The sequence below is a fragment of the Myotis nattereri genome, assembly GCF_964212035.1.
Source record: "Myotis nattereri genome assembly, chromosome: 15".
Lineage (NCBI taxonomy): Eukaryota > Metazoa > Chordata > Mammalia > Chiroptera > Vespertilionidae > Myotis > Myotis nattereri.
In genome coordinates this window covers 38,868,182-38,883,438 of record NC_138090.1, presented here as the reverse complement: position 1 = coordinate 38,883,438, position 15,257 = coordinate 38,868,182, and the positions used below count along the sequence as shown (strand labels likewise).

Below are 15,257 nucleotides of genomic sequence, written 5' to 3'. Positions count from 1 at the left end.
GTGAGATGAGGTTAATACATAGCTTGCATAATAAGCCATTGGCCCAACATTTATCATAACTGCTTTTCTAATCCCTCAGCAGGTAATCATTTCACCAAAAAAAGTAAAGAAAAAAAAAGCAAAGCCACAAGGACATGGAAGCCACAGTGGTGCAGGAGTTGCCATGTACGGATGTGAGTCTCTGCTCTGGGAGGGCCATATGCCACCTGGTCCAGTACATAATGTGCAGCCCCAACATTTGGAAGTCTACATGTCCACATGCAGCCCCACTCCAGCATGCTTCCTCTCTCACCTCACCCTCCATTCCTCCTCTCTAATATCCATTTACCCTTCCCTTGCGCTACTCCTCATAGCTGTCTTGAACCCAGAGGTTCCCCAAGCACAGGGCTGCCTGGCCCACCTCAGCCCTCTCCCTAATGGCCCAGTTCTCACGGGGTTTGCTCTCCTCAGCAGGCAGCTCCTCCTCAGGTTTCTCCTCCTTCTTCTTCACCAGCCGCACTTTCTCCAACAGGCTCATCAGGCGGCTCCCCAGGGTGACCTCTTCCTCTGGTTCCTCCTCCTTCCCCTCCAGCTGAATTCCTGGAGGTGGTCAAGGATGAATGGAGTGTCACTCTCTGTTTGCTATTCGTAAAGTTAACCATTCACTTTTTCATTCCTTCATCTGTTCATTTATTCATGCATGCATTCATGGTTTTTTTCATTTATTTCTTTATATGTCCACATGCTTTTTTCATTTATTCACTCTTTGAAGACTTTGTCTTTTAAACCAGCTACTGTAAATATGTTCACAGAGCTAAAGGAAACCATGTCTGAAGTTTTTATTTTTTAATATATTTTTATTGATATCAGAGAGGAAGGGAGAAAAAAAGACAGATAGAAACATCAATGAGAGAGAATCATTGATCGGCTGCCTCCTGCACGCTCCCTACTGGGGATCAAGTCTGCAACCTGGGCATGTGCCCTTGACTGGAATCAAACCTGGGACCCTTCAGTCCTCAAGTCAATGCTCTATCCACTGAGCCAAACCGGCTAGGGCATGTTTGAAGTATCACAGAGAAGTATGATGACAATGACTCATCAAATAGAGAATATTAATAATGAGGTAGGTAATATAAAAAAATAACCACATAGAAATTCGGGAGTTGGAAAGTACAAAAACAATTTTAAAAATCACTAGAGAGGTATGACCACATTTTTTTAAAAAAAAGGTTAATAGATTTTTTAAAAAAATATGTGTATATATTTGTTATTGATTTCAAAGAGGAAGGGAGAGGGAGAGAGAGGTAGAAACATCAATGAGAGAGAATCATTGATCGACTGCCTCTTACATGCCCTTTACTGGGGATTGAGCCTGCAACCTGGACATGTGCCCTTGACTGGAATTGAACCTGGGACCCTTTATTCCGCAGGCCAACACTCTATCCACTGAGCCAAACCAGCTAGGATATGACCACATATTTGAGCTGGCAGGAGAAAGAATTAGTGAACTTGAAGGTAGGACAATAGAGATAGTCTAGTCTGAAAAACAGAAAAATAATGAAGAAAAACCAACAGGTTCAGACCTGTAGGACACCATATAGTATATCAATATATGCATATTGGGAGTCCCAGAATAAAAGCAGAAAAAGGGGCAGAAAGAAATATTTGGAGAAATATGACCAAAAGGTTCCAAATTTGATGAAAAATATTAATCTGCACATCCAAGAAATTAAACTCCAGCCCTAGCTGGTTTGGCTCAGTGGATAGAGCATTGACCTGTGAACTGAAAGGTCCCAGGTTCGATTCTGGTCAGGGGCACATGCCCAGGTTGTGGGCTGGATCCCCAGTGGGGGACTTGCAGAAGGCAGCCCATCCATGGTTCTCTCCTATCATGGATGTTTCTGTCTCTCTCTCCCTCTTCCTTCCTCTCTGAAATCAATAAAAATACATTGTTTAAAAAAGAAATTAAACTCCAAGTAGGATAAACTCAAAGAGCTCCACACCTAGACACATCATACTCAAACTGTGTAAAGACAAAGATAAAAATAAAAATTAAAAGCCAGACAGAGAAAAACAATACATTATATGGAAATCTCAGCAAGATTGTCAGCTGACTTCTCATCCGGAACAATCCATCCATCGTTCCAGTCAGCCATCTCTCCACTCTCATCCCTCTGCCAATAGCCACCCATCCATATACACATCCACCCAAATACCTATATAAACATATCCTCCCTCTCATCATCTATCTATTCACCAATACATCTATTCATTCACTCATTCATTCATTCAACCAACCAACAGTTACACAGTACAATACTCTATCAGTGGTTCTCAACCTTCTAATGCTGTGACCCTTTAATACAGTTCCTCATGTTGTGGTGACCCCCAACCATAAAATTATTTTCATTGCTATTTCATAACTGTAATTTTGCTACTGTTATGAATCATAATGTAAATATCTGATATGCAGGATGTATTTTCAGGGGTTGTGACCCACAGGTTGAGAACCGCTGCTAGATGTTTAAGATCAGGAAGTCTTAGGGTAGCTTCAGGGGAGGTCTCAAGGAAAAGTTTGGGAGGAAGATTTTCTGGTGCCTTCTCCTTACCACAGTGTGCCAGCAGGTCTTGATGAAATTTGAGCAAATCCTGTCGAATCTCTTCAGGGAGAGGACATTCTTCCTCTTCCTGACCATCTTTAAAGTGCACTAGCATGTTGATCTAGGAGAAGGTCAAAGGTCAGAATGAGGGTCAGAGACCCCAGAGCAGAAACACTGTGATCAAGGATAAAAGATTTGACTGTGAGCTCCTGTCTAAGGTCATGGGCCAAAGTATACGTTAACGAGGAATATATGGGAGACTAGACGCTCGTAATGGGTCAGGGTCAGTCTGGATGACTCAGAGGTCAAGTTCATCCGGAGACAGGTAGGACAGTAAGAGATAAGTATATCAATAGGGTCAGAGATCAAGAGCAAGTTTAGAGGTCAAGTACCATTGGTGATATGAGTAGGGGAGAAGTTGAGGTTGGGGTTTAGACAGTAAGGCCAACCAGGGTCAGGGGTCAGAGGACCTGCTCCTGGGGTGGGGAACGGAATTCGCGAGTACGTCGGGCAGTCTCAGCTGCAGACATGGTGAAGGCTTTCATGAGGAGGCCATAGCGGTCCCGCTGGTTGGCCTGGAGCTTGTCCACGTAGTACTCTGCAAAGGCTGCCAGGGACTCTACTCGGTGCTGCAGCTCTCGGTCACAGAAATATTCCAGCAGGTGGCACATCTGTGGGAGAACAACCATGCATTAGGAAGGATGGTGGTCAGACCATGAGGACTTCCTTGAAACTTTTCTTGCTTTCTCTCCTCCTCTCAGGGACTCTGACCTAGTCCAGCCACCATCATTTCTTGCCTGGATCCGTAAATCAGACTTCTTCATGGTCTCATTTCTCCAATTCATTTCCCACTTGGAAACCAGAGAGATAATTTCAAGCCAGCAGCACTTCACTGCTTTATGCACTTTCACAGCTCCCACTGCCTCAGAATAAATCCGACTCAAGCCTCACCACTGTGTCTCCCACCCCAGATGAATGGAGGTTGGAAAATTAAAAGAACCAGCCCACCTGTAATTTCACAGACTCCGGCAACTTCATCTGGAGAAGCCCCTCCTCCAAGCCTTCTTTTTCCTCTTCTGCTGTCTCCTCTTCCTCTTTCTCCTCATCTTCCTTCTCCTGTGACTCTTCCTCCTCGTCCTCCTCCTTCTCCTCTTCATCTTCTTCCTCCTCCTCCTCTTCCTCCTCTTCCTCTTGTTCCTCAGTGAATACTTCAGGCTCAATCATCTTCAATATCTGTTTCACATCCTCATCGCCAAAGACGCCCATCACCTACAGGACAAAGCTTGGGTCCTTCACTGTGGCCTGCAGAGCCTCCATAAGTAAGTCCCAGCATCATTTCCCAGATCTGCTTTTCCTGCATGTGGGCAGGTTCATTCCTGCATTGGATATATGGCTCCTCTCACAACCAGGAATGACATTTCTCTGCCCTGACATTCATCCTCCTTAAGATCCCCTCAAATCCTTATCCTGTGTCCCACCCACATGGCCCAGACCACATAGCTAAATATGAGCACCTTTCCCTTCCCAAGTGTCTATTCTCCCAAGCATGAGCATATGTGCCTCTGGAACAGTACACACCCTATACCTGATGGAGGCCCTTATAGCTTCCAGCATATGCCAGTTCTCAATCAACATAATGGAGATGCTAACAGATGGAAGGAAATTGGGTAGATAAAAGGGAAGAAGAAGTGAGAAAGAGAAACATGGATGAATGGGGGAAGAACTGGGTGGCTGAGTTAATGGATGGAATAGTAAGGGTTTGAAGGGGAGAAGAAAGATGGAGGGTGGATAAGGAATGGAGAGGTGAAGTTAAAAGTGAAAGAAGAGATGAGAGGTGAAAAGATGACAGAGGATAAATGACATATGGATAGGTGGGTAGGTGAATGGATTGTTTGATAGATGCATGAGCAAGTAAATGAGTGTATGGGTAAATAGATAAATAGGTAAGTAGTCATGGAATAAGGTGGTATGGATGGATGAATTTATGAATGAAAAGTTGGATGAATTTGTGGATAGGCATATGAATGAATCATTAGATGGGTATGTGAATAAAAGGGTACATGAAATAAGGGATGAATAGAAGATGGAGATTGGGTGGATGGGTGAGTAGATGAGTAAGTGTAGGTGGTTGTAGGTGATTCATAGGTAGGTGGATGGGTGAAAAATACTTATGGATAGACAGATATATGTATGGGTGGACAGGTAAGTGGATAATGAAGAATGGATAAATCTGTGATGGTGCATGGATGTATATATGGATGTATAGATGCACCAGTGGAAATAGGATGTATGGAAAGAAAGTTAGGTTAGTAAGTAAATGGTTGATAGATTGATGAATAAATGGCATGGTGAATGAACTGATGTATGAGTGAATAGAAGGCTAAATGGAAAACTAGAATGAAAGCTGGACAGATTGACACATGGATGGATGTATATGGTTGGAGAATGGAAAAATAAATAGATGTATGAATGGTGGTTGATTGGGAGGATGAATGGAAATAAAAGCTTAATAAATATATGAATAGATGACAGATTAATGAATGGAAGGAAAAGTGAATGAAGGATGAGTAGATAATGGAGGGATAAATTGAAAGGTGGAGATTGTATAGATGGAGAGATGAATAGGCGATTAGATGCATAAATGGAAGGGGAGTCGATGCCTGTATGAACAGATAATTTGGAATGTGGAAGACTGGGGCAGAGGAAAGCAGGAGGACGCCATTACCAGCAGCGTGGACACAAGCTTGAGCACAGGGACAAACTGGAACTCCACAGAGCCCCCGACAGGGTCTCGTGCGTGCTGCCCACCATCGCGCACTGCCTCCCCCAGCATTCTCAGTGCTTTGTCCCGCAGGGCCTCCAGCGGGATGCTGGGGCTGAGGCGGGCTGGAGCTTCTGCCATCCCAGTAGCTGTCAGGGCAGACACGAAACAAGGCGGTGAGAAATGGTGTGGAGGTCGCAGGGAGGTGGTGATGCCCACGCCAGGCAAGCCGTGGCGGCGGGGACCATTATCCGTGCTTTTTCCAGGTGGGAAGAGGGTGATTGTTCGGGTCTCAGGCGTGAGGGGCACGATGTACTCGGAGAGCATGGAGCGACGGCTGCGGCAGGCACTCTCCAGGTGGATGCTGATGAGGAGGTCGTAGTAGCCAGCGCGCAGAGGGCCAGGCAGGTGCGCGTCTTCCAGGGCGTGCAGCAGCTGCGCCTGGTCCACGTGGCTGCACAGAGCATGCGCCACGCGGTTGTTGCCCAGGGCGCACACTGCGCGGTAGAGGCGGAGTGTGTGGGAGTGGAAGCGCTGCAGGTTCAGGCGCTCCGACAGCTCCAGGATGTCCATGCACCTGTGGCAAAGATGAGCCACAGACAGAACAGAGCAGGCAGAAGAGGTGGGAGACAGACACAAACCACAGAGAGGCAAAGAGGTGTGTAGGTGAGTTTTGGCGGCCCCAGCAGGGAATCCCAGTGTTCTGCTGGGCCAAGGTTCTGTGCGGTCTATGGAACTGGGTTTAGGAGTCTCTGAATGGTTCTGGAAGTCCCTAAGGGATCTGGGGTGCCCTGGGAATGTCTGTCACTCTGGGGTATCTGAGACTCTACCGAGAAGATCTTGTGACTCCGACATGTATCTGGGACCCAGAATCGAGCCTGACGCGCTCCCTCCCAGAGTAGGTCTGAGATCCTGGTTATGTGTGAGCACCACTAGAGTAAATGCTGCTAGGGGAGGCCATGTCAGTCTGTTTGGGTGTTTTTCTTTTTCTTTCTGTATTCCCCAGCATCTAAACAGGACGTAGCACATAATAGGTGTTCAATAAATATTTGTTGACTGAATAAATGGATGTGTCTGGCCCCTGGGGATGGGTGTGAGCCCACTGAGTTATACATTAGCATTACTAAAATGTTTGTTCACAGGGCTTGATGTTCTACAGCCTGGAATGCCATCAATTACATAAGAAGAGCTCGAAGCTATTTGTCAGATGAATGAATAAAGGAAAGATGAGGCATGTTGGGAACCTCCTGGGTGAGCCTGGGATTCCTGGCCATGTTCAGAGTCCTTAAGAATATTCCTGTGATCCATGTCCACCCAGGTGTGTCTGGGTCCCCTGGAGTGGGTTCGAAGAGATCCATGGGGTGTGCCCGAGAGACCCTGCAGTGCACCCAGACCTCCCCAAGGAATGCCCAGGACCCTCCGATGTGCACTTGAGGCTCCTTGGGGGAGTGGGCTCTTTGATATGGATCTGGGCTCCCTACCATGGGTTTGGAGCCCTGTAAAGTGGGTCTGGGGCCCTTGGGATGTTTTCTATGGTCCCCTGAGGTGGGTCTGTGGTCCCCTGAGAAGGACCTAGGACCTCTTGAGGTGGGTCTGGAGTTCCTTGGAGTGTATCTGGGAAGGCCTGGGTTGCATCTGGGTCCCATGAGGTGTGTCTGGAGCCCACTGAAATGGATCTAAGGTTCCCTGGGGTGTTATCTGGCGACAGTAAGGTAGGTCTGGGCCTTCCAGAGTGTTGTCTGGAGTCCCAGGGTAGTGTGGAGGGGGTGCACTGAGTTAGACCCAGACCCCCGCTGCTGCTGACACCACCCCCCCCCCCCATCTTGCAGCCAGGGGACCCTGACCGGTTCTCCTCAGGGATGTGCAGCGCCATCATGATCAGTGGCTCCTGGCACTCCACGGCCCAGCCCAGTCGCTCTCCAGCACGCTGCGTGTCCACCTGCAGGAAGTGGTTGGGCATGCGGCTCCACGAGATGGGCATCAGCATCTGCACCTCGAGCCTTGGTGGGCACTGCGGGGCTGGGTTCTTGCGCTCGCTCAGAAACATGGCGGCAGACAGCGGCATGATGTTCTGGGGGCACAGTGCACTGGTCAGGATTCCCAGCCCTCCATCCTGCCACCCTGCTTCCAGGGAGACCTCCCAGATTGCCCCCTCCCCTACAGCTACTTTTCCAGCCTGGCCTCCCACACCTCCCACCTCCGCCTGTCCCATCACTGCACTCTTACCTTCTGCTTCCCCAACTCAAATTGGATGACATTCTGGTGGGTGGGCAGGACAAAGACAGCAGGAAAGAGCTTCGTGTTGGGTTCCACCTGGCAAGGGATAACGGCAGGGCGAGGAAGAGGGTGAGCTGCAGGTGGTGTTGACTCTGGAACCCAAACTCTGGGGCTGATTGTCCCATCCTGATCCTGCTGGCACCTGCAGATCCAAACTAAGGCACTGGAGGCTCCACAATGGCCCCGAAGCCACGCTTGGGCTGCCCTGCCCCTGATCCAGCCAGGTCAAGTTCCTCCAACTCCACCGGGGCAGTCTGTCGCCTGGGTCTCTGTCCACATCATGTCCCCCACCACGAATGCCTTTCCCATTTCTCTCCCAAGCATGCGCATTCTCCCAACTCCCGAAAGCATCCTGATTCCCCCTGCCCCCAGCACTTCTGATCTTCCCAGTGGAACCCACCCAGCCTCCACCACAAACACCACCATCTGGAAACAGCCTTGCCAAAACCAACCCTGAATCTAACCGCACCTCTGCACCACTCCCAGTTTACAGGAAATACAGAGGACAGAGGAAAATGTTCAGATGACACCACAGTGGGAACTAGGCCCATACTGTTCAGATGGCAGTGTGCACAGAGTCCCCTGGGCTTTGTCAAAGTGCACATTCCAAGTTAGTGGGTCTGGGGAGAGGTTAGATTCTGCATTTTTCTTAAAACAATTTTTTTTCATTTACCACTGACATACAAGTAGTATACTATTTTTAGATGTACAGCATAGTGATATACCTTACAAAGTAATCACCCCAATAAGTCTAGTACTCACTTAACAACATAGTTATTATAATATTACAGTATTATTGCCTATATTCCCTATGCTTTACACCCTATGACTATTTTTATAACTGACAATTTGTACTTCTGAATTCCTTCACCATTTTCATTCCAACCCCTCTCCCATCTGGCAACCATGTTTGTTCTCTGTACCTATGAATTTGTTTCTGTTTTGTTTGTTTGTGTATTTTGGTTTTTAGATTCCACATATAGGTGAAACCTTATGGTATTTGTCTTTCTTGGTAGCATAATATCCTCTAGGTCAATCCATGTTGTCACAAATGCCCTGATTTCATTCTTTTTATGACTGAGTAGTGTTCCATTGTATGTCTGTACCACATCTTTATCCACTTGTCTATCAGTGGACACTTAAGTTGCTTCCATATCTTGGATCATGTAAATAATGCTGCAATGAACACAGAGGTAATGTGTCTTTTCAAATTAGCGTTTGTATTTCTTCAGATAAATACCCAGAAGTGGGATCACTGGGTCACATGGTAGTTCTATCTTGAATTTTTTTGAGGAACCTCCATACTGTTTTCCACAGTGGCTGCACCAATTTGCATTCCCACCAGTAGTGCAGGAGGGTTCCCTTTTCTCCACATCCTCACCAACACTTGCTGATTTACTGAAAATAGCCATTCTGACAGGTGTGAGGTGATATCTCATTGTGGTTTGTCTGATGATTAGTTTTGCTGAGTATTTTTTGTAGAGATTCTGTATTTTAACAAACTCTCAGGTGATACAGACACTGCTGATCCAGGGACCATAATTTAGATGGATTAATGGGTGGACAGGAGAATAAATATGACATAAAGCCATTGTAGTAAAATATGGATGGTAGATTCTTGGTAGTGGGAAATGGGTATTCACTGTACAATCCCTTTAATTTTGCTGTACACTTGAAATTTTTCATAATAAAAAGTTGAAAGGAAAAGTCCACCTTAGGATTCTGGCCCATCTAGGGTGTTCCCTGATTGGTGAAAAGGTGGCCACTGGTGGCATCCATCCTAATAGGGAATACAAACCTCTCTCTCAGATCAAGGCTATGTTTTGTCTCCTTTCTGGGCCTCAGTTCACTGGGTGGTTCAACTAGACTTTCCCTGTGGCCTGCCAGCTCTGGCCTGTCTTGAGGACAGAGTAGGTTCTCTTTGTTTTGTTTTTGTTTTAGGTGCTGTTTTTGTCCTGTTTTTTAAAGGTCTGGACTCCAGGGGTGTCTGGGAAGGTTGTCCCAGGATGCTGGGACATGATACTATTGCTAAGTTGAAAGGTATGGGCTCACCTGGAAAAAGGTGTTGCTCTCTTTGCCATTGGCTGTAAAGGTCATTAGGCCAGTGGCCAAGTCCACCAGGCAGCCAATGACAAGGTCTGTGTGGCTGATCCGGCCCTGCTGCCCGGAGCTCACAAAGTCTCCGCCCCACACCATGTAGCAGTTGCTGCACTTGAGGCTGGAGGAGACAGGGGTGGTCAGTGCATGGGTCCTCAGCCAAAGCATTCTGGACCCTGAGTACCTCCTTCCCCAAGCTCCTAGAATACCGTGACCTCAGGGCTCATCCCCAAACCTCCACCACCTGCAGACCTGAGCACTAAAACCCATCACCCCAGACCCTGAGCTCCTCAGAGCTAGAATTCTTAGAAGCTGGTGGGATGTTCTGGAAGGAGAAGAAGGAAGGGGAGCAAAGAGGAGAGAACAGAGAAAGAAGGTGAGGTAGAAAGAAGAGGGTGAGATGAAAAAGGAGGAGTAAACAGAAAAGAAGAAATGGAAAAAGGAGAGGAGAAAGAAAAAAAGCAGAACAGAAGCCATTGGAAGAAAATAAACAGGAAAAGTAGGAGGGAAACTTCTGAGCCAGGTGCCCAGTGCTGACGTCCCGCCTCCCACAGTCCCCGCCCCTCCCTGGCACCTGCTATGGACGTTGCCTTGTTCATCCCCCATGGTCACTGTCACTGCCCGGACCTTGGTGAGGTCGAAGTTCATGTCGTGCTGATGGTAGTCAGGGGTGACCCAGCCCACCCACACGCAGCTGGGTTCCTGGCCAGCAAAGACCCTCACGGAGTAATAGTACTGGAGAGGCAAAGGGAAGATCAGTGGTCAGTCCAAAAGAATGGTGACAGAGGGCTTCCCTGGGACTTTAAGTGGGTTTCTCTGGATTCTCAGTGTCTTCTGGGAGTTTAACCAGTTTCCAGATTTGAGACCCCTTGGGTTTATGTCCCTCTGTTTCTGTGTTTATTGATGTATTTCTAAACTCGGGAATCCTTTCGGAGTATTTTGTGATATCCCCAAGTTTGGGTCTCTCCTCAGGTTATAGCAAAGTTACACATAAACAATGGCTAACAAACAGATCACTAATTAGCTCACAAGTTAACTCACTTAATCCTTACAATTACCATCAATTGTAATAACCTTACAATTACCATTTTACTGATGGAAAAAACCATAGAGCTTTTTGACAAGACCCAAATGGCACCCAGATAACCCATGATCCTAACATGACTGTTTGTCTCAGAAAATATTCCAGATTTGGGGAATCCCAAAACTATTGGAATAATTATAAATTTTGGTTCCCAGGAATATACTAGAATAACTTAAATTTGGATATATTGAGTTTATATGGGTGAATACAAATATTGGGGCCCCAAGTTTATATTGGTTTATCCCTTGGATGTTTTTAGGTCCCTGGGAGTTATATTAGTATGCTTTATAGCTTCACAGTGATTCCCACAATTTTTAGGCTCTATGGACCTAGGAGTTCAAAGGATTAAATCAGTATGTGCTGTATTTTGAGGTCTCCAGTGTATATTGAGGTATGGCAGTTACTGGGGATCACAACATGAAATTCTAAAATCTGAGAGGTTTCTAAAGTGGAAGGTCCTTGGTTCATACCGTGGTGGTGTTGAGGATGATCTCAGGGTCATCACGGTTATCAGCAGGTACCACCTCTCGAGGGAGTCGGGGCAGAGCCGGAGTGGCTGGTGGCTGGGTCATCATGGCAGCCTTTTTGGCCTTGAATAAGAACCTGGTGGTGGGGAGGAGAAGTTGCGTAAGGACTAGCTCTCAAGCCCAGCCCTCCAATCCTCCTGACTACACATTCATGCTCCCCACATCTGTCCTAACTACATCCTGTTTCTCATACCCAAGGCCTTACTCCTAGAGGATAGAATTCCCAACTATGACAGCCTAATCCATCCTGAAAGCGCTGCACTCTGTGCGTGTGAATGCTGGTTGACCCACATTTAGAGGAGCATCTGGGAACGTGGAGCTTCCCTTGGGGGCTACAGTGGTCCCCCTATGTCAGCATTTCTCATATGCATTTCTCATATGGGTGTTAAAGGAATTTGAGAAAGGACCATTCTTCTTGTGTGGCACTGTCTGGTACACTGAAAGCAAGTAGAATCGATGGAGACCCTAGGAGCAGCTTGATAACCCAAACTGTGATAATCGAAATCTTCCATCATTTCCAAACACCCCAAAAGACACAGAACTACCCATTGAAAACCACTACCATAGTAGGGGGAAAGCTGATTTCAATTCAAGTTTAATGCCTTCTGAGGGCATCCCTTGAAATAGTTTTGGGGGTACATATGAGACACAGAAATGACCCTGATTTAGAAGACCACTGGTGTTCACTGGGTTGCCTTGGGATATGGTCAACTCTGCCAAGATACTGAGGTCCTCCCTATAAAGTCCATAGTTAATGAAGCCCATTGGGTGAAATGCTTTGAGGGCCACCAGGTACCCCAAGGATAGTGAAGTTCTCCATAGACATAGTGGGGCACCCCAATTTTACATCCTCAGGGAAATTAGAGTTTCCTAGGAAAATAAAGGCCTTCACTTGAGACATGATAGGATCCATCAGTAATCTGACTTACTTCACATATATGGGACACCTTGGGATACAATGGGGTTTATCAAGTTATTGAGGTTGTCTAACTGGGTGTCCCAGGACAGACCCTAGGCCTCACCTGGCCCCACCTTGACTTACCCTCTCTTCTTGTTCTTCTCTGTGGTAGCATCCTTCTCATTTTCTGCCCTGGCAGGCTGGGCCTCTGCCCCAGCCTGGAGGGTGCCCCCAGATGTCCCCTCCTTGGCAGTTCCCTCTTTACCCCCCTCAGCTTCACCCCAGCGCCCAGCTGAGCGGCGCAGGTTTTCATAGTCCGTGTCAGGCTCTGCTGCCCAGGCCTCATCCTCAGCAGGGGGCTGCAGGCCAGGGGATGCCAGAGGGGTGGCCCCTGCAGTGCAGCGGAAGTGCTGATGGAACTGGACTGGAAGGCTCAGGCGAAGAAAGAGCATCTCCACCAGACTGTTCTGGGAGCCCCAGGTGCGGTGGGTCAGGCGCAGGCAGGGGGGTGTATCCACAGTGCCATCCACACGGGCCACCTGCAGGGAGAGGCAGGAAGCACTGAACCTGATAGGTGGGCTAGGGCCTAGCCGCTAGGCCATTGGTCCTAAACCCAGTTACACACCGAGCCGCCATTAGGCCTTAGAGCACCTGTGTGAGAATCAGCCAAAAGTATCCCCTCCTCTGGGTGGATAAATTCCCCATGGGGCACACAGTTTGGCCATGGGGTGCAGTCAGCCCTCTATCATCCTTTGTCTGGGCATCTGGTACAGTGGCAGCCCTGGTCAGGCACTGGGATCACTTTCAAAACCTACCCATAGCCATGACAGGTTTGGCTCAGTGGTCAGAGCATCAGCCTGTGGATGGAAGAGTTCTGGGTTCGATTCCCTGTCAAGGGCATGTACCTTAGTTGCAGGTTCCCCAGCCCTGGGAGAGGGGGGGCGGGGCATGTGTGGGAGGCAACCAATCGATGTGTCTCTCTCTTTCTCTCTCTCTCCCCCTCCCCCCTCCCTTCTGCTCTCTCTAGAAATCAATGGAAAGAATGTCCTCCAGTGAGGATTATAAAAAACCTACCTATGCTCCAGGCCAAGTCACCCATCCACCCATCCATCCATCCACTCATCCATCCAACCGTCCACCTGTCCACCCACTCATTCATTCGTCCATATACCTGTCCGTCTGCCTGTCTGTCCATCCACCCGTCCACTTGTGCACCGGTCCATCCATCTGTCCAGCCCACAGATATTTACTGAGTGCCTGCTGTGTATCGGGCACTGTCACAGATTCTGGGAGCACAGCAGTGAACAGAACAAAGGTTTGCCATCCTGACCTCTCAGGGGGGCCTCGTGGGGAGAGCAGCCCAGGGTTTTGTAAAGGTGCCCCAGAAGAAATGTTGTTACACTTATGAGTGGAAATATAACACTCAGAGAAGTACACACATCATAGGGCATAGCACCTTGAGTTTTCTGAGTGAACACACCTGTGTGCCCAGCACCCAGAAGGAGAAACAACACAACCAAGCCTCCAGGAGCCCCCTCAGTGCCTGTTTAGTCACTACCCTCTCAAAGACCATGCGAGTTTCTGATGAGGGAGATAACACCTACCTGGCCTAAATAAGGGACAGAAGCAGGTAGAGGGATGGATGCCTGTCCTGTGTGCTCCAAGTAAAGACTCTCAAAGTTTTCTGATTCAGCCCTAACCAGTTTGGCTCAGTGGATAGAGCGTTGGCCTGCGGACTGAAAGGTCCCAGGTTCCCTTCCGGTCAAGGGCACATGCCCGGGGTTGCGGGCTCGATCCCCAGTGGGGGGCGTGCAGGAGGCAGCCGATCAATGATTCTTTCTCATCATTGATGTTTCTATCTCTCTCTCCCTCTCCCTTCTCCTCTGAAATCAATAAAAAAAAATATATTTTAAAAAGTTTTCTGATTCAGTTCAAAGGGAAAGAAATACCAATCCTGCAATAAGTGTATGAAACTCCATGCTCTGGTTAACGTAATATACTCTGCTGTACTGAATACAGTGTGTAATTTTTGTCTGCGGCTAAAAACTAAAATCTGTGTCCCGGTTAATCATTTGATTGCACATGTGAGATTTGCTGCTGTTGCAGTATAAACACTAGATATCATAGGATTGAAAATTAGTTATATTATAGTTCATAAAAGCTGAAAATGAGAAATTAAACCTGCAAGCGAAATGTTTGAAATGATTATACTCATGTCTACATAAGATGTGATTGGGACATCAGACACTTACAGTGATGATTTAATTACTGATATTGAAGAAAACCAAGTTTTCTTTCTCTTTTGGTTTACTGACTTGGTTTAATTTCCATTATGCTATGTTGTATAATCAAAGCATTGTAATCTTATTTAAAAATAAATTACTTAAGAACAAAAAAAGTTTTCTGGAGACTCCACCAGCAATTGGAGAGGTTTCCTTCCGTTGGTGCCCCTCTCAAGCTGGCCTCCTGAAGGACCAGCTGCTGAGATGGACCTCTGTGCCCCTCACCAGCCAGAGAGTCCACCTCAAGCCCTGGCTGGTGTGGCTCAGTTGGTTGGAGCACTGCCCTGTACACCGAAAGGTGACGGGTTCGAATCCCAGTCAGGGCGTATACGGGGGCCAGTTGGGACCAGTGTGGGAGGATGTTTCTCTCTCTCAAATCAGTTTTTAAAATTTAAAAAGAGAATTCACCCCAAACTGTGAAACAAAGATTTGCTGTCCCCAGACTGAAGGCAGGATCTTCTCTCTCTTCCCTTCCTTATAAATCCTGGACTTTGCTCCTTGGCAACAGTCTACTGCCCTCTCCCTCCTGTGATTTGCGTGCAAAGTAACTAAAGTTATCCTTTCACAGTAACACCCTCCTGATCTATCACACCACAGAGTAGCTTTGCCTGTTCTTGAACTTCCTACAAATGGGACCCTACAGTATGTGTTCTTCTGTGCCTGGCTCTTTCACTCAACACTATGTCTGTGAGATTTGTCCACATGTTGTGTATTTACTACTTTGCTCACTTTCACTGCTATCTAGCATTCTG

The 15,257-nt window shown here is 47.4% G+C and overlaps 1 protein-coding gene across 1 annotated transcript in view; it reads right to left on the bottom strand.

Annotated features, from left to right (window-relative positions):
* RYR1 (ryanodine receptor 1) overlaps positions 1–15,257 on the bottom strand; it is a gene marked incomplete at its 5' end in the record, with an annotated part of 127,773 nt that overhangs the window by 82,346 nt on the left and 30,170 nt on the right. Inside the window, 11 exons of the mRNA XM_081106715.1 lie at positions 433–579; positions 2,589–2,700; positions 3,050–3,250; positions 3,588–3,848; positions 5,305–5,917; positions 7,185–7,411; positions 7,567–7,653; positions 9,670–9,835; positions 10,289–10,449; positions 11,269–11,401; positions 12,368–12,762. Coding sequence (XP_080962841.1) covers positions 433–579; positions 2,589–2,700; positions 3,050–3,250; positions 3,588–3,848; positions 5,305–5,917; positions 7,185–7,411; positions 7,567–7,653; positions 9,670–9,835; positions 10,289–10,449; positions 11,269–11,401; positions 12,368–12,762 — 2,503 coding nt within the window. The remainder of the gene's footprint in view (positions 1–432; positions 580–2,588; positions 2,701–3,049; positions 3,251–3,587; positions 3,849–5,304; positions 5,918–7,184; positions 7,412–7,566; positions 7,654–9,669; positions 9,836–10,288; positions 10,450–11,268; positions 11,402–12,367; positions 12,763–15,257) is intronic.